Raw genomic sequence first — 26,184 nt, 5'->3', positions numbered from 1 at the left:
AGAAAGTTAGCCCAGGGCCAAATTTGTTCTTATTGAAGAAGAATAGATTTTGCTAACCCTTCACTCACGCTGTGTCCTATGGGAATAGTGCAAGTTCGTTGTGATGCTATATGAAGCTTCTCCCAGAGCACCTAATAGGTAGGAGAGACTCAGTAAATGTTAGGTTATTGTGGCCTTTTCCATAACAGCACACTACTGCTGCTTACAGTGCAAGTTTGAGATCATTTCTGCGTGGATCATTGTCCTTTAGCAGAGTGTTGATGGAATTTCCCCATTCCCTCAGTAGGTCCAATGATAAAGCCACTCATTGGGTTCCTTTACTCTTGACCTCTCGCTCTTAAAAATGTTTCCAGTTTATAGCAATATTTAAAGTGGCTTTTTCCCTCATTGTAATTGGACATTTTCAGGAATCTAGTGCCATCAGACTAGAGAATTATGCCTTAGCTACATAATAACCATCTCAACCCACTTGTCAACCACTGAGTTAGTAAAGCTCACTATGTGCCAGGCCCCGTGCTGAGTTCCTGACATCTGTCATCTCATTTAATCCTTTGGCTGCACTATGACATTGACATTCTTTTTTTTTTTTTTTTTTTTTTTTTTTTGAGGTAGAGTCTCACTCTGTCACCCAGGTTGGAGTGCAGTGGCATGATCTTGGCTCACTGCAAACTCTGCCTCCCGGGTTCAAGTGATTCTCCAGCCTCAGCCTCCCGAGTAGCTGGGATTACAGGTGCATGCCACCACAACTGGCTAATTTTTTTTTATTTTTAGTATAGACAGGATTTCACCATATTGGCCAGACTAGTCTCGAACTCCTGACCTCAAATGATCCACCTGCCTCGGCCTCCCAAAATGCTGGGATTGCAGGCATGAGCCACTGTACCTGGCACGACATTCTTAATATTATCTCTATGTTAATAATGAAGAAGCTGAGGTTTAAAGAGCTAAATTCATGAACTCATGGTCATGCAGGTAGTGGAAACAGAAACAGGATTTGAGTCCCCATGGTCTTATGGCAAAGTGCATGATATTAACTGCTACACTTTGTTTCACCTTTTCTTATATTTTTCTTTTGAATTTGTTATGCAGCAATAGAAAAGCAATGGTTTTGAATGGTTCTTATTTAATAAAAGAATAAAATTTTTTTAACTTTTTCTGCCTTATTTTTGTAGTCTAGACAACCCATTTTTAGAATTTTATATCCCTCAATTATTTGACATTAGTCAATTTTCTTGCTTTTGTTTATGAAATTAATGAAGAAATAATTTCCTGATGCAGTCCATAGCTTTGTTTCTCTAACCAAAAAAAGAAAGCCAATCTACAACAAATTCAATCATTTATATAAAAGTTCAAATGTTAGACTTTTAAAACATGAGCAACATAATATTTTTTATTTGTAAAATGTCTCTGTATTTAGCGTTCCCTTAATGATACCATGGGACCATTGTTTTTGGTTTTTAATCGCTATCTAGCTGAGGCTCTCCTAAGTGATACAAAACATCATCCTTATTATCTGTGATGCCTGGGGCTGCCCTGCAGTGGTGACAGATGTAACCTATAATCCACTGTGGCCTTCACAGCCGCAGCAGTGTGTGGTAGACAGTTCTGATGGATGGTTCTGTGCTGGAGTATTCCTTATGATGACAGATGAGATACAATAATGAATTTACCAAGTAATTTCACATTTTCAAAACAATGTAGTAAAACTTTTATATGTCTTTTGGTGTACATTAGTTTTCTATTGCTGTATAACAAATGAACACATACTTAGCAGCTTAAAACAACACCAGTCAGAAGTCCAAGAGAACTCAAGTGAGTTCTCTGCTTAGAGTTTCATGACCACAAAATCAAGGTGCTGGCCAGACGGGGCTCTTATCTTGAGGCTCTGGGGAAAGGTTCCCTTCCAAGCTTACTCAGGTGGTTGTCAGGATTCAGCTCCTTGAGGCTGCAAGAATGAAGTCCTTGTTTCCTTGCTGTCAGCCAAGGGTTGCTCTTAGCTTCTGCAGGCTGCGTGTCTTGGTACCAGGTCCTCTCCATCTTCAGAGCTGGCAGTGGCACATTGAATCTTTCTAATGCTTTTAATTTCTCTGACTTCCTCTCATGCCACTAGCCTGAGAAAACTCTGCTTCAGAGGGTTCCACTCCCTGAATCAGGCCCACTGGGATAATTTACATATTTTAAAGTCTACTGACTTGGGGTTTTAATTACATATGCAAAAATCCCTTCAGAGCAGTACCTAGATTAGAATTTAATTGAAAAGCCAAGGGGAGGGAATCTTGGTATGGTAGGAGGGCAGTGAGAGGATTTCTGTAGAATCCTACCTATCACACGGTACATGCAGTTTTGTTTTGTTCTTCCTTCCTGGATCTTTAAACTCACTGGTTCTCTGTGCCTGGGAACCACATTAAAGACAGTTTACCTCTTTATATTAAGTTATTACTACTCTATTCAGTGCTGACTTTAGCTATCTTTAGGATCTGTTGCAATCCTTTAGTCCCATATTTGCCTTTATGTTAATGCTAACCTTTTAATTAAAGCTACTCTAAAATTTCCACTTTGTGTTTATTAGAGACCTCAACAAGTTGAACAGTTTAAAACTAAGTATAGTTTAGTAATGTCTGAATGTACAGACATAGGTTTTCTAGAATAGAGTTCAACTTAAATGGCTGTAGGCCTTACATATGTGAAAAAATAATCTGTTGAAATGTGTTGCAAATATTCCTTTATATTTTGAGATTCCTTTCATCATTGCTTCATGACTGGATGGTATGGAAAGACTTGCTGAGGAAAAAATTAACCATTTAGCTTTTTCACTGGCTTTCTGTTGCAGCGAATTTGTGTCATGGCTGTTGGAAATTGGAGAGATTCACAGGCCTGAGGAAGGTGTGCACTTGGGACAAGCATTATTAGAAAATGGAATCATTCACCATGGTAATTACTTTATTAATTACTTGTTTAATACATTTATTCACCATATGTATCTTAATCCCATTCATCAGTTTAGTCTACAATTCCCCATATTAGGATGCTTATTGTTTTTAACAACATTTTTAGTACCTAATATGTGTAGAACAGTGTTTCAGGGAGTGTGGGTTTATGGGGCTATCTTTGTTAACCTTAAAATGAAGAGCTTCAATACAGGCAAATGTTAGAAAATAGAGAAGTGGGATTGTGGAGGAAGGCATGGTTACTTCTATAGTAATTAGAGTATTTGGGAGTGCTTCATGGAGGACAGGACATGACAGTGATGCTGGGCATTGCAGAATGAATAGAATTCTGCCAGGGACTGCAGGGCAGAGGGGCAGTCCACCTGGAGGAAATAACAGCACTCCAGCACAGTGGTGGGTGAGTTTGTGTGGGGACCAGCACAGAGCCTCACGTGGGTCCATGGATGAACATACTGGCGAGGGGAGGTGTGGCAAAAAGGCAGGCAGAGCCTGGATTCCAGAAGATCTGAAGTCTGCTATGGCATTTGGGCTTATTCTGAGGGGGCCAGGAGCTGATGAATGCTTTTAAGCAGAGCCATGATCAGAACTTGGGTCCACAGCTATGAGATGCAGCAGCATGGAGCCTGAAGTGGAGAGGTTCAAGACTGCAAAGCACCAGGCCCCACAGGGGGCCCTGCTGCACCCAGGGGTGGCAGTACAAGGGCTTTGGCAGGTCTGTATCCATGGGCATGAAAAAACCCATGGGGAGATTCTGGCAAAGCTAAAATACCATATTTTATAACTCTTTGGATGTGGGTGATGAAGAATGAAGAGAGAGATTAGAGTATTCTGAGCCTTCTTCTCTGAACGACTGAGATAACTAATTCAGGAGGAGGAGCAGGGTTGAAAGAGAAGATGCAGGCTTTGCTATGGACTGTGTCAGACAGCCAGTGGGGAGTGACCAGCAAGCGATTGAGAATGTGGGGTGAAGCTCAGGATAGAAATAAGGTGAGAGACATATTTGGAATCATTTCAAGGGAGTACTAGACTCCTGGGAATACTGACAATGAACAAACAGACAAAAACCAAGAAAGCAGTGTTGATGGGACTCAGGACAGAGGCTTAAAGAATTTCTAAGGTAAATTGTGGGGGAGGAGAAAAAGGGAATTATTAATAAATATGGATGTTTGGCTATGGTATTTTGATGTTCATTTCCTTTCTTAGATGCTGTGCAAACAAACCAGATCTTTCCCATCTTTCCTTATGACACTGGGTGTTGCCTACATGATGGTACCACCATCCACCCAGCCAGGAATCATCTTTAATTCCTTTCTCTCCCTCATACCGTCAAGCCCTGTGAACTCTACCACCAAAATAAGTCCCTAAACAATGAATTCTCTCCCTTTCAGCATCCCTACCTTCTTTCTAGTCACTGTCATCTCCTCCTTTGCTTCCACTTTTGTTCTCCACTCCCGTAGTACACTCTCCAGGTCACAGCTAAAGAGACCTTTTAAAATGGGGATATGATCAAAGCATTCCTCTGTTTATAACCATCTAATTGCTTACGATCAAACTTAAAGAAAAGTTCAGACCTATTACATGCCCTAAACTTCTTACCATGACCTACAAGATCCGATGTGATAGGGCCCCTGACTTCGTCTCAGAGCTTGACACCTCGCATTGTACCTAACTTGTTGCACGGTGGCCACCCTGACCTTCTGTCTCTTTCTTCAACACTCCAAGATGACTTCCTGTTTAGGACCTTAGCTTTTGCTCTTCTCATTCAACAGTTACTTGTTAATCCCTAATATATGCCAGGAGCCTTTCTAAGTGATAGAGACAGAGCTGTGAATGAAAAGACAAAAATCCTTTTATTCACGACTCATGTCTTCCATGACCCTTTGACTTTTAGACCATCCTGTCCTGTGATTCCAATGTCCTATTTTTTTTTTTTTACTTTGAAATCTTTCTTTATGTACTTATCACTCTGAAATTATTATGTTGTTTTACTTGTGTCTTTGTTTATCACCTCTTTATCTCCCTATCCCTTCCCTGGCCTCCAATAAAAATATAAACACCATCTGAACAAGAGCCTCATTTGTTATTATATAGCAAATGCCTGGCATTCCCATCCCATACAGGTGCTCAATAAATATTTGCTGAATGAATGATTATATTTTGAGTGAACAGATGATACTTATAAATTGTATATGATTTTGTGCTTGTTTCATTAGCATCATTAAAACATCTAAAAGCATTATATGGCTGCTTTTAGCATCTGGTAGGCTAAAAGCATCATTTAAAAATTTAAAAGTAAAAATAACATTATGACTATTGTATACTAACATGGTAAAATGCTAACTAGCATATATAATAATTACTCTGTCTTTAATAGGATTGAATAGATCTTATATTGTCCTGGGAACTGTGCCTCAGTTGCAGAAATTGAGTAGTTGTCTACCAAATTGGTTTAGCTTTTGTTTTTTGTGGGTGTGCATACATTGCATTTCTTAGTTTTCTTTGCAGTCAAGGGGAGGCCGTGAAATTGAGTTGCAGCCAAGGACATGTACACAAAAGTGATGCACAAGGGAAGTGTACAGGCTATTAAAAAAACACAAAATACAAGGTGACCCTGGGAGCCATGCATTAAGGATGACTGAGCCTCTGTCAGACCCCAGACCCTGCGTGAGAAGAGCACCATCCCTCATCCTCCACCACTGATTGGATTTTACCTCAATGAAAAATTAGCTTCTACAACTTAAGTCACTATATTAGGGAGGTTTGTTTGTTACGGTAGCTAGTGTTAACCAGTAGAAAACCAGCTAGTTTTTCTTCCCAACATTTCCTGCAAAAATGACTTCTCCCATCGTATCCTAGCATATTTCTGCCTTTCTAGAAGGAAGTATGAGAGCAGCTGGGTTTCTTGATGGACAGAGTGAAATGACAGATTTAAACTACTAAGAAATAAAGGTTGCTGGTTCATGTTGACATGCAAACTAGGGGTGAGAGAACATATTATGCAATTTCACATTAGTAGAATAATTCTATTAGAATAAAGAGATATGAGCCAAATGTACTAGTATCATTAGTATGTGGTTCCAGCTGCATTTTGGTGAAAATAGAATTCCTAAAATAAAGTTGAATGAACCATCTGTTTTAAAGAGAGCAAGCAAAAAAGAAGTTGACTATTACTGCTATTATTCACATTGCAAATATGATTGAGAACTTCGCCATCAGCAAAGCCTTGCTATAGCAGGAACTCTAGGGTTGAGGCCGTGTATGCTTTCTTTGTGGTATGCTGACAATATGTATCTTGTCTGGTGCTACTCTTTGCAGTAGGAATGCTTATGTGAGAACAGAGACCTCATATCTTATTAATATTTGTTATATCCCATGGTGTGCTGAAGTTGGCTCATACAATCTCCTGAGAGCTGATAATTAAATACTTTTGTAGGCTGGTTAGTTTTTTAACACAATTATTATTAATTCAATTATATAAACATGTAAGTGCATAAATTATGTTGCAAAAAGGGTAAAACACTCTTTCGGGGGGTTGGGGGAAGGGTCTTGCTCTGTTGCGCAGGCTAGAGTATATTGGAGGCCAGGGAAGGGATAGGGAGATAAAGAGGTAATAAACAAAGACACAAGTAAAACAACATAATAATTTCAGAGTGATAAGTACAGTGATCATGGCTCACTGTAGCCTCAACCTCCTGGGCTCAAGCGATCCTCCTGCCTTAGCTTTGTGAGTAGCTGGGACCACAGGTGCATGCCACCATGCCTGGATAATTTGTTTTTTTTTTTTTTTTTTTTTTTTTTAATTTGTAGAGATGAGGTCTTGCCATATTGACCAGGTTGGTCTTGAACTCCTGGGCTCAAGCAATCCTTCCACCTCAGCCTCCCAAAGTGCTGGGATTACAGGCATGAGCCACCATGCTGGACTTGTAAAACAATCTTTAAATGTATCACTTTCTCATTACTTTACAATGTTTTACTATTATCTATGCTGTTGAGGTTATTTATATCTATTGCTTGTGTATACTGAAAATACTGTGTAATGAGTGCCACCGCACCTTTAACTCCATGGTCAGTGACTTTAGGTTGGAAGCTTGATATTGGTTAGAGTGGGAGTATTTATACAACAGAAATGGGCAAATGCCGCAAATCAGAACTTCTCCTCTACTCCCCCCACCTTCACCACCTAGAGAGCCAATTGTTAAACATTTGCACTACACCCCTGGCTCTCTCACACAATTATTTAAAAGATTGCGTTAAGCAACTTTCTGTTTTCACTAGAGGACCTGAACTGTAGTTTATACACCCATTTTCCATGCTAGATAAATTGGGAGAGTAAATTCGAATGCAGAACAGTTCAGGGTTTTTCTAAGGCAACAGCTAAGAGTTGAGATTAACCCAAGGTTCATTATTCACAAGCATTTGCCTTACAGCTAAGCTCTCCCTGTCAAATAGGTTAGACTACCACTTGTTTCATTGTGGCAAAAACATTTGGGCTCAACTTCTTGAATTCTGGAATATCAAGACAATCTATTTCAATGATTATTAAGGGATAAAAATGGAAATAGGTAGATTGCATAGTAGAAAAAAATTCTGATCTTAAAACACGTAGAGTTTCACAGTATTTCTCTTGATTTTATATTTCTTTCATACAGTCTGTTTTATGTATGACTTGGCTTGGGGAAAAGATACCAAAAAGCTGTATTGTATTTTTTTTTTTAAAACAATTTATGGTCATAAGCCATGTAGAATGTTTGGATAGGCTGGGGTAAAAGAGCTGAAACTTCACTTGTGTATGTGTGTGTTTATGTGTGTTAACAAGTCTTTTGACTTTCTTCTGGATGCATCAAATGTAGTTAATGAGAATTCTGACAACTTTCTTTCCTCTTTCAACATTTCTAGCAAAAAATAAAGGTCAAAGTCTTTCATCTAATCATAAAAATATAGCTCTTTGCAGCAAATTATCTCTTCTGCAAATGTTGCATTCCTTGTAAAGAAAATATTTAAATATAAACTCTTTGACTTTTACTTTGAGGTTTTTACTTTCTAAAACAGACATTTTTTATTAGACAGTATATAAAACAACTTAGCCTGAAAAAGAGAAAACGTAGAGATTTAGTAGGAGATTCCCTCCCCTTCCTCCCAGCTTTATGGAGGTATAATTGACAAATATTTATGGTATATAAAATGTTTTGAAATATGTGTAAATTGTGAAATGATCACCACAATCAAGCTAATTATTGTATTAATCACCTCACATAGTTATCGCTTTTTTTGTGGTGAGAACATTTAAGATCTACTCTCTTATCAATTTTCAAGTTTGCAATACAGTATATCGTATTTTCTCTATCTATCCATTCATCCATCCATGGAAACTTAGGCTGATTTCTTATCATGATATTGTGAGTAATGCTTCAGTGAACATGGGGATGCAGATATCTCTTTGACACATTGATTTTATTTCCTTTGAATTACAAACCCAAAAGTAAAATTGCTGGATCATATGGTAGTTCCATTGTTAGCTTTTTGAGGAACTTTCATACTGTTTTCCAAAATGGCTGTATGAATTTACATCTCTACCAACAGTGTACAAGGGTTTCCTTTTCTCCACATCCTCACCAACACTTCTGTCTTTTGGTAATAGCCATCCTAAGAGGTGTGAGGTTATATCTTATTATAGTTTTGATTTGCATTTCCCTGGATGATTAGAGATGTTGAGCAACTTTTCATATGCCTGTTGGGCATCTTTATTTCTTTTTTTGAGAAGTATTTATTTAGGTTCTTCACTCATTTTTAATTGGGTTATTTGTAATTTTGGTATTGAATTGAATTAATTTCTTTTATGTTTTGAATATTTGCCTCCTATTGAATATATGGTTTGCAAATATTTTTCCTATTCCATAGATTGTCTTTTAATTTTATTGATTCTTTCAATTGCTGTGCATACACTTTTTAGTTTGATGCAAGTGTATTTGTCTATTTTTATTTGTCTGTTTTTGCTTTTGTTGCCTATACTTTTGGGGTCCTCTCCAAAAAATTATTGCCAAGACAAATGTCAAGAAGCTGTTCCCTAATCTTTTCTTCTAGTAGTTTTATAGTGTTACATCATATGTTTAAGTCTTTAGTCCATTTTGAATTTATTTTTATATATGGTGTGAGATAAAGGGTCCCATTTATAATAATTAAATAATATAATTAAATTATATTAATTATATTATTATATTTATTATATCATTAATATAACATGTAATATATTAATATTAATTATATTATTAATAATTAATAAATAATAATTTATTTATTTTGCATGTAGATATCTAGTTTTCCCAACATCATTTATCGAAGAGATTGTCTTCCTCCGTTGTGTATTCTTGGCACCTTTGTGGAAGATCAATTGACCATAAAGCTGGAATTATTTCTGGGATCTGATCTCTATTCTCTTCCATTGGTTTACATGTCTGCTTTTATCCAGTACCATGCTGTTTTTATCACTATGGCTTTGTAGCAGAGTCTGAAGTCAGTAATGTCATGCCTTTAGCTTTGTTCCTTTTATTCAAAGTTGCTTTGGCTATTGTGGGTCTTTTGTGCTTCCACACAGATTTTAGGATTGTTTTTTCTATTTCTGTGAAAAATACCTTTGGAATCTTGATAGAAATCACATTGAATCTGTAGATGGCTTTGAGTAGCAGGGACATTTTAACAAAATTAATTCTTCACTTCCATGAACGTGGGATTTCTTACCATTTATTTGTGTTTTCTTTAATTTCTTTCATCAGTGGTTTATAGTTTTCAGTGTACAGATCTTTCACCTTCTTGTGTTATTCCTAAGTGTTATATCTTACTTTTTGATTCTATTTTAAATGAGATCATTTTTAAAATTTCTTTTCTCCATAGTGCATTGTTAGTATATGGAGACACTACTGATTTTTTAAATGTTGACTTTGTATCCTGCAAGTTTACTGAATTAGTTTTTGGTGGAATTTATATGGTTTTCTATATATAAGATCATGCCACCTACAAATAGAGACAATTTTGCTTCTTTCCAATTGAATGTCTTTTATTTCTTTTTCTCCCCTAATTGCTCTGGCTAGGACTTCTAGTACCATGTTGAACAGAAGTAGAGAAAGTAGGTATCTTTGTCTTATTCTAGAGAAAAAGCTTTCAGCTTTTGACCATTGAGTATTATGTTAGCTGTGGGCTTGTCATATATGATCTCTGTTATGTTGAAGTGCATTTCGTCTATGCCAAATTTGTTGAGACCTTTCATTATGAAAGGACGTTGAATTTTGACTAATGCTTTTTCTGCTTCTATTGAGATCATCATATAATTTTTATCTTTTATTCTGTTAATGTGATGCATCATAATTATTCATTTGCATATGTTGAACCACCCTTAGTTCTCAGGGAAAATCCCACTTGATCATGGTATATGATCATTTTATTGTGCTATTGAACTTGATTGGATAGTATTTTGTTTAGGATTTTGGCATCCATGTTCATCAGTGATATTGGTCTATAATTTTCTTTTCTTGTAGTATTCATATCTGGCCTTGTAATATAAGTTTTGGAAGTGTTCCTTTATCTTTTATTTTTGGAAGAGTCTGAGAAGGATTGGAATTAATTGTTCTTTAAATATTTGGTAGAATTCATCAGTGAAAGCATCAGGTCCTGGGAATAGGAGTCTTTATGAATACAAAAGTCTTATCTTGAGGATGGTAATAAAGAATGAACACTCTCGTTTTCCAATAAGAAAAAACATTGACATTTTAAAGCAATTCTTAATGTAAGAACAGTTACAATTTTGGCATCGGTTAGATACTAAATTGATTTAAGCTACTCTGGAGGTCCAAACACAGGATAAATGGTCAAGATTGGTGTATGTGTGGTCTTGGCCTGATCACAGTGTGATAAAACAGATACATGGTAAAATTCATTTGTAGGACTGAGAATCAAATCACAATGCACTAGTTTGAGTATCTGCTCTTTGAAGAGCACTTTTTGCTCAACTTTGTAGCATTGTGAAGTAACAGAAAACACAAAATCATATCTTTATATAAATGTACACACTGTGTATACCTTTATACATACTATATACTCATGTACATATATAAATACATATATTTGAATATGTATTTAGTTGTAATATAGTTGAATGTGGCAAACGTCAATTTATTTCTCAAATCATTGTATGGAAATTGTAATATTTTAAAGAAAATATTGTTATGAATCTTGCTGTTAAAATACTGGATTGGTATTGCTGTGTTAGAAAAGCTTTTTGTAAAACTAGAAGTTTTAGTATTTGGGAATATGTATTCAATAAATTTATTTGCTGTTTATCTGCCCCCTTTTAGAGTATCGTTATTTTAATATAGTGTTTCTGTATTCTTAGTTACCGATAAACATCAGTTCAAACCAGAACAGATGTTATATAGATTTCGCTATGATGATGGAACATTTTATCCAAGAAATGAGATGCAGGATGTGATTTCAAAGGTAACGACCTCTCCCTCAACCTCTCCAATATTAGAATGCATGTTGCCATTCTTCACAAAGATAAAAGGTAGTTGAGAAACATACAAAATTTTTCTAATTTAGAAAATTTGACTATATTACAGGCAAGTCTCTTTATTTATTTTTGGTATTTCAAGAATTCTAATGTTCAATTGTTTTTTCATTCTCTTACCTAATTCTAAATGATAGTAGTACTGCTGCATCACTCACAAGGTTATATCCATTGAACATTCTTTCACATGTAGCAGCATGTTGTCAAACTACTTGAATTAAAAAAAAATACAAATGTGTAAAATAAATGTAATGCCAGTTTTTTGTACAGTTGACAATACTTTATTGATATATGATGAACAAGTATTATAGATGTATTACTGTATTGGTATATTTTGTTTATGTTAGAAATTTTATATTTTATGAAAAATAATTTAGAAAAACCCTTGTATATGTGTATGTCATATATGAGGAATTTATAGCACAATTTTAATCCTATTTTTAATGATTTAAACAATATTATTTTATGATGTATCATGACATTGGAATAATTTTTAAATTGGTTTAGATTTTGTGATGATTCTCAAATATTGACAGTGAATTAATTTGTTACTTCAAAATTTCATTGATGTGTGTGTCCCTGGGGGTGATCTCACTTGTTATTGATATATCTTTATTTTACATAGGGTGTAAGATTATATTGTCGTCTTCACAGCCTTTTTACTCCAGTGATAAGGTGAGTCTGGTTTTTAAGTTCTGGGAAACTTAAATGGAAATATTTGTACTGCGTTTTAGGTAAATATTACTCAGCTAGAACTTGTTGCCTTGTTTTTTTTTTTTTCCAAAAGTGAAAATTTTACTTTAAAATATTATTTTAAGGAATAATTTATTGTAAAATGTACCTACATTTTCTTGAGATTCTAATTATACAGTGTTTTCCACTCTTTATTATGATTTCTAAAATTATTTTGCCATTAGTTCATAGTAAATTATACACTTGAAATAATCCACTTTCAGTTAATAGTTAATAAATAAAAGTTGATTGGTTGGGAGAGGATTTGGAAATACTGTTTACATATTTGTCATTATTATTACTTGTATATTAACTTTTTAAATTAAATTGTATAATCAAATATTGAATATGTATTTTATTTTATAATATTTCCTCCTGATAATCTTTTTTTTTCCCCAAGAAAAGATCTTGTACTTGGAAATTAAGAATTATTTTGAAGTTAATAAGTGTAATTTTATAGTTTTATTCTTTATCATGTTTTTCCTTCTGAAGAGACACACTTGTTTTAAAAGAGGAATCAGGATTAAGTTTTAGTTTATCTCTTTAGAAAGACAGTAGAAAACTTTGAGGTTTGTATTATGATGACTAACAGAGGAGATCTTCAGGAAATTGTACTTTTGCAATGTACACTGATATACCTTAACTGATAGAATGTTAAACTAATTTGAAATGGTCAAATATTATTTGGAATTTGCTGACTAAATCATAGTCCACAACAAAATATGCGTGTACCATTTTCAGAATAGATAAAAATGCTTTTCAATCTTGGCTATAAAATCCAAATGTTTAGTGTTCCTATTTTTCACTTTGGTTTGTAATTCCGAGAAAATGCAGAGTTTAAAAAAATAAAGCTTCCAGATGTTGCTAAGTGTATTGGAATGCCCACTTCTACTGCATAGAGGACACACTGGTTGCAGGTCCTGGAGGAGAAAACAGGATCTTACCCACAAGTCCTGAAAGTGTCCTATCTACTTTCACAACTAGGCTTCACAAACTGGAAAAAAGGTGAAAAAGAATAAAGATTTATCGACTCTGCCATAATTTTGTCATAGATACCCATAAATATTTTGGATAACTTAATATTAAGTACTTAACTCAATAGCAGTTGGGTGCTTAAAAACTCTTTTCTGCTAACCTAAGAGAAAACAAGAATGTTTAATGCACCATGTAACCTGTGTATATGTAGGTTTTATACTGGCAAAAATGTGTTCTGAAAATATGTTTTAGCCATATGAGATTTCTTATCAAGAAAGCTGCATCTGTAAGAGCTGATAAGGAATTTTTCTTTGGCTAAAAATGACAATTGTTTTTGAGTTGCCAAGAGAAAATTTATGGGAAAAACCCATAAAACAGAAGGAATGTATGATAGTCATGCTTTTAATATGCGTGAATTCAGCTTGTAAAAAGAAAAGTTACTTAGCATGAAGAGCTGCAGACTCGCATGTGGTCTGTAATAGACTACACTTTTTCTTCTTACGATACTTACGGAAACCGCGATGAAATGGGTGATGACGTGTGAGAAACATGGAGACAGATTTAAAGAACAATGAATATAACTAGTAATTATTAGTCACTTCAAGTCTTTCGCAGTTTGGAATTTTTAACATTTTATAAAGACTGTCATTTTTTCATTCTTTTATGATCCAGGTCTGGAAAATAAATGAATTATAAATTTTTGCCCTTGGGCATTCAGTTCTGATCATGAAATTTGGTTGGTATCTGATGGAACTTTGAATGGTTTCTCAGTTCTGGGAAATCTACTGAACGGAGAGTCTGAGGTGGAGAGCCAGTGATCCTCTTGGTTCTCCGGGGATGTGGTATCACTATGTCCGTGAACTGATCAGGCAAAAAGAATAACAAATTCTCAGTGTGTCTACTTCAGGACAGAACTGCCTGTTTTCCACTACAGCAGAGCTGTGTGAATAATACTGTAGTGCAAATCCAGCCTTCCTGGAGCTTTCAGGAGCAGGAATAAAAGGCATTTCTTTACAGATTTTGAGATTTTTAGTATAATCTACTGTGATTTAAGGAGAAGAAATTCTGTTTTATTATTACTTTATTAATACGATTTTGTAGAGTAAGTTCTCACTTAATGTCATCAATAGGTTCCTGGAACCTGCAACTTTAAGTGAAATGATGTATAATGAAACCAGTTTTGCCACAGGCTAATTGATGTAAATAAGAGTTAGGTTTCTGCAGCATCCAGTATTTCATTTCACTTAAAGGCGCAGTTTCCAAGAACCTCTCCACAGTGTTAAGTGTGGACTTACTATATTTCCAACTCAATTATTTCCAGCTAATATAGCAGTAATAATCTATTTGGATATAAGAAAGTGTGAAAGAAGAGATGTCCTGTTTTGGTAACATTGTGGGTATCTTCTCTTAGTATAAGCTGGTGGAGGATTTTTCAGGTGTTCTACATGCCTAATAAACTTCTCGTATTTGCATGTAATTTGGGCAATTAACTCAGGTTACAATGGTAAACTTTTCTGTTGCATACTGATACTAAATGAAAATATTTTCTTCTGCTCACGTATCCCCTTGCCTAATTTTTGTTTTTTTGTTTGTTTTTATTTTTTCCTTTGTAGAGATAAAGATTACCATTTAAGGACCTACAAATCTGTGGTCATGGCCAACAAACTGATAGACTGGTTAATTGCACAGGTAAATAGACAAATAGAAGTTGCTGAGTTTCACTTGTTGCTGCTTTAAACTTTGAGTATGGGAATTAGTACTTTTACTCTTTTTCATCTGTAGCAGGTATTTAAAAAAATAAGTACATACAGCTAATAGTAAGCAGAGTTAGGATTTGAACCTAGATAATCTGATTTTAGAGTCCTCAACCTTCACTTTTATGTTATCCTGTTTCTCAAAAGGAAGATGTTCTTATTTTTAAAATATCAGATGAGATCCATCAAAAAACACTAATTTGAGAATCTGAAGAATAGCTATGCTCATTTACTACAATTTTTTTATGTTTTTACACTTTGTTTTAAAGTATCTGTTTATTAATGCTAGCAAGTTATTCTAATCTCCCTGTGCCTTTTTCCCTTTTAGAAAATAATTGTGTTTTGATAATGAGCTTTTAATATCTGCCTGTGTCCATTTTAAAAAAGAAAGGAATTTATTGTTGTTATTGTTGGCCTGCATCTCAGGATTTAGATGCTGACTGCTAGAATTGAGAAAATGTCATTTGCTTTTAAGTAAAACAAATTAGGGCATCCAGTCCATCATAACAGACATTCAACTATAAATTATTCAAATATTCAAAAGTTTAAATATTGGCAATTACCTTTAGATAAAACATCAATTTATATTTTCAGTGGCTTTTCTAGTATCAGAGCCTTTCATAACGCTGTGGTCAACGTGTGTCATTCGAATTGGTTTCTATATTCATTATTGGAGTTGGACTTTCACATAGAAATTATACAGTTCTAGAATTCATGTGAACTTGTATGATGTGTTGATTATGTGAGAAACTTAAAGAAAATGTATTTGAAGCAAAAACTGATGCTGAGTAAACCTGTAAAGTTCTAACTCAAGAAATCAGGTATCAACTTTTTTTGGTCACTTTTTATTTCCAAGGGTTAACATTAGAAGAATATACTAATTTTTCTAATTAATATAAATATTGTGCCCGACCTTTTTTTTTTTGTTTTTTGTTTTTTCCAGACGAGTCTCACTTTGTTGCCTGGGCTGGAGTGCAGTGGCGCAATCTCAGCTCACTGCAACTTTTGCCTCTGGGGTTCAAGCAATTCTCCTACCACAGCTTCTCGAGTAGCTGGGATTACAGGTGTGCACCCCTACACCTGGCTAATTTTTGTATTTTCAGTAGAGACAGGGCTTCACTGTGTTGGCCAGGCGGCTAGAACTCCTGACCTCAAGTGATCCACCTGCCTCAGCCTCCCAGAGGGCTCGGATTACAGGTGTGAGCTACCACGCCCAGCCGCAATTTTTTTTTCATCAGTTTTTCTTCGTGGTTTATTATGATAATGTCTGCAGAGATTGTACATAATAGAAATTGCATTGGTTGGGACTCACATAACCTAGTGTCTGATGCCAGCTCTGCTAGTAACTAGTTATAAAAACTTAGACAAGTCACTCAATCTCTATGGATTTTAGTTTTTACAACTGTTTACTGCTTACTGCAATAGCAGTACATGCCGTCTCTTTTCTATCACTGAAACTTTATGATTCTGACATTGTAAAACATCCTAATGTAAGTATCAACATAATCAACTCTGATTGCTTAACTTCAGATTAGGACCACATAGATTGCCTTGGAAAAGGCAGAAATAGTAATGGAAGGATAAGAGAACAAGTTAAAGTTCCTAATCTAACACGAAGAAGAGGGTTTTTTTTGTTTGTTTTTTACTTTTTTGTTTTCAAAGTAAGGGTCTCTTTCTACCAAGACTCTGAAATGATAATACTGAATTTCCAGTATGGACCAAGACACTGAATTGATTTGGATGGTTTTAGAACACAGAGTGAAAAAACTGGCTCTACTGTGATTGGAGTATATTCTAGATCCTATAGTTTTTCTCTTATTCTGCAATATATTGTGCGATGTCATCTTGGAAAACAAAATGAGTGTTGTATTCTTCTGAATACATTTTTCATTCACTGTTGCGCTGCTTTTATTATAGTATAATGGTTTATAATAAAATACCCTATTTCACAAAGTTAAATTCTTACTTGGCATGTACAGTAATGTACCTTTAAAGCATCATTCAATTCCTGAACATTGTGATTTGGGTTTGGGTCACTCATAGTTCATAATTAAATAATGCCTTGCTTCTTCACATCCATGCCGTCTTACTGTGCTTTTCTTTTTTTCTTTTTTTTTTTTTAGAAAAGTCATGATATTTATTTTATCCTACAATCATTACATTTGTTTGTTTGCAGCACCTTTGTCACCTCCACCCCTAGAGCCCATTGTTCACAATCCATACTCTGCCAATCACATATAAATCGATACACAAATAATGTATTTTTGTGATAGGTCATTCAGAAACATACTTCACTTAATTCTTACCACAACCGTAGGTGACTTACATATGTTTTTTTTTTGTTTGTTTGTTTTTTTAATTATTTTTTATTATTATACTTTAAGTTCTAGGGTATATGTGCATAACATATACACCATGGAATACTATGCAGCCATAAAAAAGGATGAGTTTGTATCCTTTGTAGGGACATGGATGCAGCTGGAAACCATCATTCTTAGCAAACTATCACAAGAACAGAAAACCAAACACCACATATTCTCACTCATAGGTGGGAACTGAACAATGAGATCACTTGGACTCGGGAAGGGGAACGTCACACACCGGGGCCTATCATGGGGAGGGGGAGGGGAGAGGGATTGCACTGGGAGTTATACCTGATGTAAGTGACGAGTTGATGGGTGCTGACAAGTTGATGGGTGCAGCACAGCAACATGGCACAAGTATACATATATTACTGTGCTTTTTCTAAACGCTCACCAGGTCCATATGGTATGGCACAAGTAGGATTTTTAAAAAGCATAGGAAATCCAGAACATGTTAGGTTATGTTTTTTACACCATTATGTTGAATAATATTAGTCTGGTCAGTGTTTCATTTGAATACTTAATCAAATAAAGCAATCAAATGTCAGTGATTATTAAACAAGCTTTTCTTGTAAGTTTAATGTTCAAGCAACTGCTTTGATGATGGAATACACAAACAAAGCAGGAAGCAGTCGTGATTTCTGCCTTCAAGTGATGTTGGTCAGTTGGGCTAAATTTCACGTACCCTCTAAGGCTCTGCTGCAGCGTCATCTCCCCCACGAAGCCTTGCCAGATCGTCTATCTAGCCTAGGCTCAGGGTCACCTTCTGTGTCCCAGATCCCCAGGTATATCAGCCTCATTGGGAATATGGATTAAATTGGTTATTTGTAAGTTACTTACCTTTTAATGACCAAATCCTACCCTAGATTTGAATTACTTCAGAGCAGGGAATTATTTTGTGCTTGAGTGGTTTAATATTTTTTTTCTATCACTTGGCACATTATGTAGAAAAAATAAGTGTCTTTCGAACGAATGCATAAAAATTACAAAACAGCTCGATTTTTGAAGAAGGCCAGATGCAGAGTCTGAAGTTACAGATTATAAGTGTTTTGGTAGTTCTTAGGAGGATTAGTGAGGGTTGGATTTGTCACAACATGAGGTAGGACCCTTATTTTGCTCCTTGATAGACAGGTAGAATGTGAGTGAGTGGAGGGTAAAGAGAAGGGCATCGCAGCTATGAACAATTGCATGAGTGAAAGCAGGAGAAGAATGAGCACAGACTTCACGCAACAGCAGGGAGGCCAAGTTGCCTACAGCATGAGGTATGGAATTGAGCTTTGGAGAGTGAAGCTGGAGAAGAAGCATAAAACCAAGATATGGAAAGTTTTAAAAGCCCAACAGAGAATTTTTGTACATTATTATTCCAAAAGAACAGTCTGTTTGAAGTTTTGGAACCGAGTTTTCTGTGCAAGAAAGTTTAATTCTGGCCAGGTGCAGTGGCTCACGCCTGTAATCCCAGCACTTTGGGAGGCTGAGGCGGTTGGATCACCTGAGGTTAGGAGTTTGAGACCAGCCTGGCCAACATGATGAAAGCCCATCTCTACTAAAAATACAAAACTTAGCCGGGTGTGGTGGTGTGCACCTGTAATCTCAGCTACTCAGGAGGCTGAGGTGGGAGAATCGCTTGAACCAGGGAGGTGGAGGTTGCAGTGAGCCAAAATCAAGCCACTGCATTCCAGCCTGAGCGACAAAGTGAGACTCCGTCTTTTAAAAAAAAAAAAAAGTTTAATTGTTTAACAGCATATGTTAGAAAGAGTCCAGAAAAAATTATGGTAATTTTGAAGAGAGAGGAAGAAACACCATATGAGGGTATTGACAGTAGAAATGGAATAGAAGGCAGAGAGGAGAGAATAGATTTGGTAATATACCTAAGTGCTAAAAGATAGGACTGGGGAAAAATGAGATAATATGTGAGGAAAAAGCTTCTTAAACTGTGACAATACAACTCTAAGGTCACACACACACACACGCATGTTCATATACACGGATCCTACTTAAAGAAATAAAATAGATGTTTTCTAAATAAAAACCAAAAGAAAAAGATTGCTTTGGGCTATTATGTTGGATTCAGTTAAATGATCTGATTTTTTTTTTTGGCAAAATAATGAAAGAGAAGCTTGTATTTGCTAGCTCAGCCACACGATTTACTTGTGAGGTCTTACAGGTCATCGTATTAATATAGGTTTCTTCAGGGGTCCTCAGAGGGCAAGGCCATTTGGTGGAAGGGAATAGTTAGTGACTGAGATCATACATAATGATTGTTTAATTAGTGTGTTGTCAATTTACAGGATATTTCCCTGTTGCATAATTGGAATACAAAATCTAAGAAATCTAATCTAAGAAATAACAGCCATCATTTACAGTAGCAGTAAATTTTTGTTACTTATTTAGTTTTGTGTATAATAAAGTATATTTGTTTCTCAAGAAATATTAAATCTTTGTTTTACTTAATGCCAAAAGAAAATGTTTTCATAATCAATCGGATGTTCTGTAACAATTAGATGCATTTGGTCTTATAAAGCAATGCATGCTTTATAAGTGAAGCTTTGTCTGAATTTGGTGCTGGGAATGTTAAATGGAGCAAAGCGGCCACAAAGCCTTTAGTTGCCTATTAACTCCCACAGTGCTTTTTCGGTTAACAGGGAGATTGCCGCACCAGAGAAGAGGCAATGATATTTGGCGTTGGACTCTGTGACAATGGATTTATGCACCATGGTAGGGATTTTTTACCCTGGGAGCTTACAGATGTATTTCATCACTTTGGTTCTTAGGATACTGGAACACCCAGTGCTGCAGTTAGGTCATTTGGAGATGAGCCAGCAAGACTATCTGGGTCTTGCTATGGGTTCAGGTTGGGTCATCACAACTGCATTCGGTTTCACTGCTGGTGCCATTCCTATGTCTAATTGCTGTTATCTACCCATTGCCATGACTTCTATCCTATTTTTCTAGCCTATGCTGATTCTAGAAGAGCAATGACTTGAGTTAGAAGTTTTTGTTTTGTTTTGTTTTTAAGCTCGCAAACCTCTTTGAGACTATTTCAGATTAGACTTGTGGTTTTATTTTGAATGCCAGTATATATTAGAATGACTAAATGACAGCATATGTGGTTGACTATTTACTGTTATTTTTAAGAAAAGTATTTTTAAAATTACTTCAGAGAACAAAATTATAGATCTTTAGGAAAAAATTATTTTTGATAATTAAATGTTAATTTTCTTTCTTGTTTGATGATTTCAAGTAAGTCATCACAAAACCTCTTTCTATTGTGCCCTGGGGTGACTTCAAGTAAGTCATCAAACAAGAATTTTAAAATAAAGTTCTTAGATTTATCAGGGTAATGAGAGTAAGCTTTTCCTATTTGTAACATCGTATAGGATCCATAAACCCAACCCAAGCAGTCATCTCTTTTCTTTTCTTTTCTTTTTCTTTTTTTTTTTTTTGAGACAGGGTCTCACTCTGTCACCCAGGCTAGAGTGCAGTGATGTGATCTCAGCTCACTACAACCTCTGCCTCATGGGTTGAAGTGATTCTCCCACCTCAGCCTCCGGAGTAGCTGGGACTACAGGTGCATGCCACCACATCTAACTAATTTTTGTAGTTTTTGGTAGAGACAGAGTTTCACCAAGCCAGGCTGGTCTTGATCTCCTGACCTCAAGTGATCTGCCTGCCTCAGCCTCCCAAAGTGCTGGGATTATAAGTGTGAGCCACTATGCCTGGCCTCTTTTAAATTATTAATATAATATGCTTATAAACATATATTTGATAGCACTTACACCTATTTGTCAGTTACTTTCAGAATATCTTTACATTTTTATGAATAAGGAAGTACAGCAAAGGTTACAGTGATTTTGAGAAGATCCATGGTTATCGTTTTTTTGGGGGAAATTCCATCCTGTTTCCCTATCTCCAGACACTCTGTGAGTTGTCCCGGAGAAATACTGATCCTTGAAGAACAAACTATGAAAGGAAGAAATTACATCATGTTAGGGGATTAAACCTATAATATCAAGCTGAAAACCTGCAAAAGTTTCAATTTTTTTTTTCTTTAAAGTAAAGCACCAACACACAGTAATTTTATCTGAGAGTTTATTACAAAATGTTGAGTTACATCAAAAGTTTTTCATACAAAAGTCTGTGGGTAAAGCATGAACAGTGTGGCTCATGCCTGGCTTTGTTGATGCCCTATCATGCTCCTTTTAAAAGACAGTTTGGTGGAGGGAAACAGCTGTAGCAGAAACATTGAGTGACCTTTGGGAAAATGCTTAGATCATTAAGTCAATCTAAAATAGGTTGAGCTAGGCGCAGTGGCTCATGCCTGTAATCCCAGCACTTTGGGAGGCCAAGGTGGGAGGATTGCTTGAGCCCAGGAGTTCAAGACCAGCCTGGACAACATAGCAAGATCCCATCTTTACAAAAACATGAAATAATAGTAGATTCTCATTTCTATTGCTAGTTATGGCTTCTGTTGTTTTTTTAAATTTGTGGTTGATAATTTTATTTGTTAACTCATGTTGCCATCCAGTCTTTCAACCAAAGATCAATAAAGCCATTCATCCAGTCAACAATTATTTGTTGGAACTCTGTAAAAATAATGAAACCAAATAGCTGTCCCTTTTGACTGCTTACTATATGCCAAGTTATTTATATTTATTACCTCATTTTGGTTTTATGCAACAATATGTAGAAGATTTTATTGCTCCCACTTTACAGATGAGGAAACTGAAACTCAGAGGGATTAAGTAACTTTCTTATCTCACTTCCAGACCTGGAATTTAAACTCAGGCCTGTCTGATCACAAAACCTAACTTTTTCTACTGTGCCCTGGGATCACTTTCTTTTAGTCTGTGGCTCAATGAATCAACCTTCAAGGTATTAAGGACAGATAAATAAGAAATAGAGAATTTTTTGGTAAAGTATTTTGACAGCTGTCAGGATTTCACTGAATACAAATTCTTCATATCAGTATTTAGCCTTATTTTAAGAAATACTTACAAAACATAAACTTTATTTCATCAGTGCATTCCAAGAATCTTAGGGGATTTTGGGGAAAATACTAATGTTCAGATAAGGGGGAAAAACCAGACCTTTTAGAAATAATGTTATTTGAGAATATTGCTTTTAAACAGAAAAGAAACATGAATTCGTGGAAACTAAAATCACATTTCACCCAAAAGACATATTTCTGGTTTGAAGTGTTGGAACAAAAGTGAACACAATGGGAGTTGTTCACACACAGAAGGCAATACTTAACCCACTTGAATTTTCCCATAATTGTGTGGGATATTAAAAACATGCTTAAAATGTTTACTACAAATTGAAAACACCATAAATTTCTGTTTTGGATGCATGCATTTTTTGATTCATTATAGTCTTTTATTTAAATTTGGATTTTAATCTGGAAAGCAAAGGACTTGGTTAAATTTTAAAAAGTCAGCCTTAGAAGAAATACTATTTGTTTAAAAAAATTCAAAATCCTGTAGGTAAAAGTAACTGAAAGGAGACATTGGCTCAAAATTATAGAAAGAAATAGAAAAAAACAAACAAAACAAAAGCCAGGGCTACTTGTGAATGTAACTAGTCCTAGGAGTATAAAATTGAGGTTATGGGTGCAGGTATTAATTTATAAATGTCACTGCTATTGAAAATGAGTTCGATTTTTGAGTTAGCTGAAATAATTTGAATCTCTTTTTCTGTAGTCCTTGAAAAAAGCGAATTCAAAGATGAACCCCTACTTTTCCGTTTTTTTTCGGATGAGGAAATGGAAGGATCAAATATGAAACATCGACTTATGAAACATGACTTAAAAGTTGTGGAAAATGTTATAGCTAAGTCATTACTGGTAAGTTTATTGATATGTTATATAAGTTTTCTTCTTGATTATAGACATTAGCAGAAGACTGCATTAAACATGTTTGATGGTGATGCACCTTACTTTGTTCTGTTAGACTTGTAATTTTTTTCATAGTTGCTTTATCAGTAATGTTAATATTTTGCATTTCAGATTAAATCCAATGAAGGCAGCTATGGCTTTGGGCTAGAAGACAAAAACAAAGTTCCAATAATAAAGTTGGTAGAAAGGGGATCTAATGCTGAGGTAATGTAAATTAGAATTTAATTTAAATGTGTTGTCATGACATAAAAATAGAGAAATTCTAAACAAACTGAAATCTGCCTTTAAAGATAATCAGCCTTGAAATTATCCGTATTGAACATAATGTCTCTGGATAATCTTACTCACAGGTTCTACTGAATACCTTTGGGATTAGCAGCAGCTGAGTCCTGTCTGGCCACTCAGGGATAATAGGGGCTGGGAGATGGTGTGTATTCTATAGCAGCTGTCCCCAACCTTCTTGGTTCCAGGGGCTGGTTTTGTGGAAGACAATTTTTCCACGGGCGGAGGGTGGGGATGGTTTGGGGATGAAACTGTAGCTCCTCAGATCATCAGGCATTAGAGTGTCATAAGGAGTGGTCAACATAGATCCCCCGCATGCTCAGTTCACAATAGGGTTCGCGCTCCTATGAGAATCTAATGCCACCACTGATCTGACAGGAGGTGGAGCTCAGGCTTTATGCTCACTCACCCGCCGCTCACCTCCTGCTGTGCGTCTGGTTCCTGTCAGACCTTGGACCCATACTGGTCCGCAGCCTGAGGACTGGGGACCCCTGTTCTAGAGCTCTTCGACTGTGAATTTCTTGACCTTCTGGGAGGCCAAGTGGCTCATTCTTTGTTCCTGGAGCTTCACTAATCACAGACTCCAACCTGGAGCCCCACAGAGACAGCATAGGGTAGCACTGTATTATGCACAGCAGATGGTTCTTCCTTTCTGTCAAGAGTCGTGTCTTCTGTTTTCCCATCACCATTGACAGTCTTTTGTGTGAGTATAACTTTCATCACTGAAGGACATGCTTTGACTGTTTTCTCATTGGATTAATGCTCTTGATGTTCTCTCACTTCATCAGCCTTTTTTTTTTTGAGACAAACTCTCCCTCTGTCACCCAGGCTAGAGTGCAGTGGTGTGATCTTGGCTCACTGCAACCTCTGCCTTCTGAGTTAAAGTGATTCTCCTGCCTCAGCCTCCAGAGTAGCTGGGATTACAGGCCCATGCCACCAGGCCGAGTTGATTTTTTTTTTTTTTTCTTTTTAATAGAGATGGGTTTTATCATGTTGGCCAGGCTGGTCTCAAACTCCTGACCTCAAGTGATCTGCCCACCTCACCCTTCCAAAGTTCTGGGATTACAGGCATGAGCCACTGCATCCGGCAATTTTGCCAGCCTTTTAAACAAAAAAACTCCTGATCATTCATTCATTCATTCATTCAAGAAGTACTCATTTAGTGCCTGTTACATACTCAGCAGTGTTCCAGGCTCTGGGAATACAGCAACAAACAAGACACAAAATCCCCCACCCTCATAGACCCTACTTTTCAGTGCTATAGCCCAAGTATATCTAGTTTAAAGTGTCCTCACGTTGGTGCCCCTGGGTGGAAGATACTTAATCCTCAAGCAAACTTCTCAATATTTAGATCTTTAATGAATATGAAAATTAACGAAGTATGGTATTTACATTTGAACCTGTTTAAAGTCAGTGGTAAACTGCCACCCATTCTCCTATCTGCTAATGCCAAAGGTCTCTGTTTTATCAAAACACAAGTTCATGCAAGACAAAGCTTTCTGTACAGCACACTAATTTCAAACAAAATAACTCTGATCAACGTATGCACTGTTAGTGGACCTGGCCAACTAATGACCATTTGTAGTAATTGTCTATGAGAAGGAAATAGTTTCTCCCAGGCGTTTTCAGAGGATGTTCTTAGAGCACAGCTGCATCTGACTATGCTGCTAATAAAATGCCCTCTCTCAGGTTTTCATCATTTAGCTGACAACCAAAACAGCAGGTCGTTTTTAGGCAGTAAGGCTGGTTGAGAAGTGCATGCTGGTTGGTGTGGAGGGATAATGTCTTCCTTGTCCTCTTTTCAGCAGCTTGCACTGTTGACAGCTCTGCTGGTTGGAGCTCTCTTCTTTGGATTCCAGGCTCCCTTTCTCCCTTGCCACTTGAACTCTGTCAGACTAGAGATGAATATTTGGGTGTCATTGATGTAGATACAGAAGTTGACACTTTCTGAGTTAATTGGCTATAGGTGGAAAACACAGTAAAAAAACTAACCTGGAATTTGATTATAGTTAAAAGGATGAAATAAGCTAAAGAACAGTGAAATATAACAGAAGAGAGGAGTATGATGTTAAATCAGGGAGGGAAATGGGGTAATTTTGGTAAAGTTCTGTGTTCAGATTTAAAACTAGGCCAAAGAGAATGATAACCGTGTTATCTCATCCACAGTTCTGCTTTGTAAATTTGTATAAAAACACTGCAGGTGTGTTAAAATGTCAAAATCTATAAGCTCTGAAAGTTTTCATATTCTGATTTTGTGAAAAACTCAAATTTCTTATTAAAATATACTTTGACTTATTTTTTGTAATTTCTCTCTTAGATGGCTGGCATGGAAGTTGGGAAAAAGATTTTTGCTATTAATGGAGACCTAGTTTTTATGAGACCTTTCAGTGAAGTCGACTGCTTCCTGAAATCGTGTTTAAACAGCAGAAAACCTCTAAGAGTTCTTGTGAGCACGAAACCAAGAGAGTAAGTTGTATGATTTATGTGTGATTTTTTTTTAAAGTTATACATAGATAAGTAAAACAGAAAAGATAACTAAGTAAATGCTTAGAATTAAGCATCTCATTGCTTGGAACATTTGAACCTCACCAGTATCACTAATACTGGTTTACAGATGATGGGAAAAGCTACATTGCTTATGATGCTAAAATAAGTGTTACTTGAATCCTGTAGTTTTAGT

The 26,184-nt window shown here is 36.0% G+C and overlaps 1 protein-coding gene across 2 annotated transcripts in view; it reads left to right on the top strand.

Moving 5' to 3' along the window:
* Positions 1 to 26,184, top strand: part of PREX2 (phosphatidylinositol-3,4,5-trisphosphate dependent Rac exchange factor 2) — a 283,120-nt gene that overhangs the window by 100,597 nt on the left and 156,339 nt on the right. For both annotated transcript variants that reach the window (XM_050802148.1, XM_050802149.1), the window contains exons 11-18: positions 2,831 to 2,931; positions 11,332 to 11,435; positions 12,131 to 12,180; positions 14,826 to 14,901; positions 19,972 to 20,044; positions 23,029 to 23,171; positions 23,334 to 23,426; positions 25,822 to 25,970. In XM_050802148.1, coding sequence (XP_050658105.1) covers positions 2,831 to 2,931; positions 11,332 to 11,435; positions 12,131 to 12,180; positions 14,826 to 14,901; positions 19,972 to 20,044; positions 23,029 to 23,171; positions 23,334 to 23,426; positions 25,822 to 25,970 — 789 coding nt within the window. The remainder of the gene's footprint in view (positions 1 to 2,830; positions 2,932 to 11,331; positions 11,436 to 12,130; positions 12,181 to 14,825; positions 14,902 to 19,971; positions 20,045 to 23,028; positions 23,172 to 23,333; positions 23,427 to 25,821; positions 25,971 to 26,184) is intronic.

Source organism: Macaca thibetana, chromosome 8 (assembly GCF_024542745.1).
Source record: "Macaca thibetana thibetana isolate TM-01 chromosome 8, ASM2454274v1, whole genome shotgun sequence".
In the NCBI taxonomy this organism is placed as follows: domain Eukaryota; kingdom Metazoa; phylum Chordata; class Mammalia; order Primates; family Cercopithecidae; genus Macaca; species Macaca thibetana.
The sequence above is the reverse complement of the archived record's forward strand: the minus strand, read 5'-3'. Positions and strand labels throughout refer to the sequence as shown.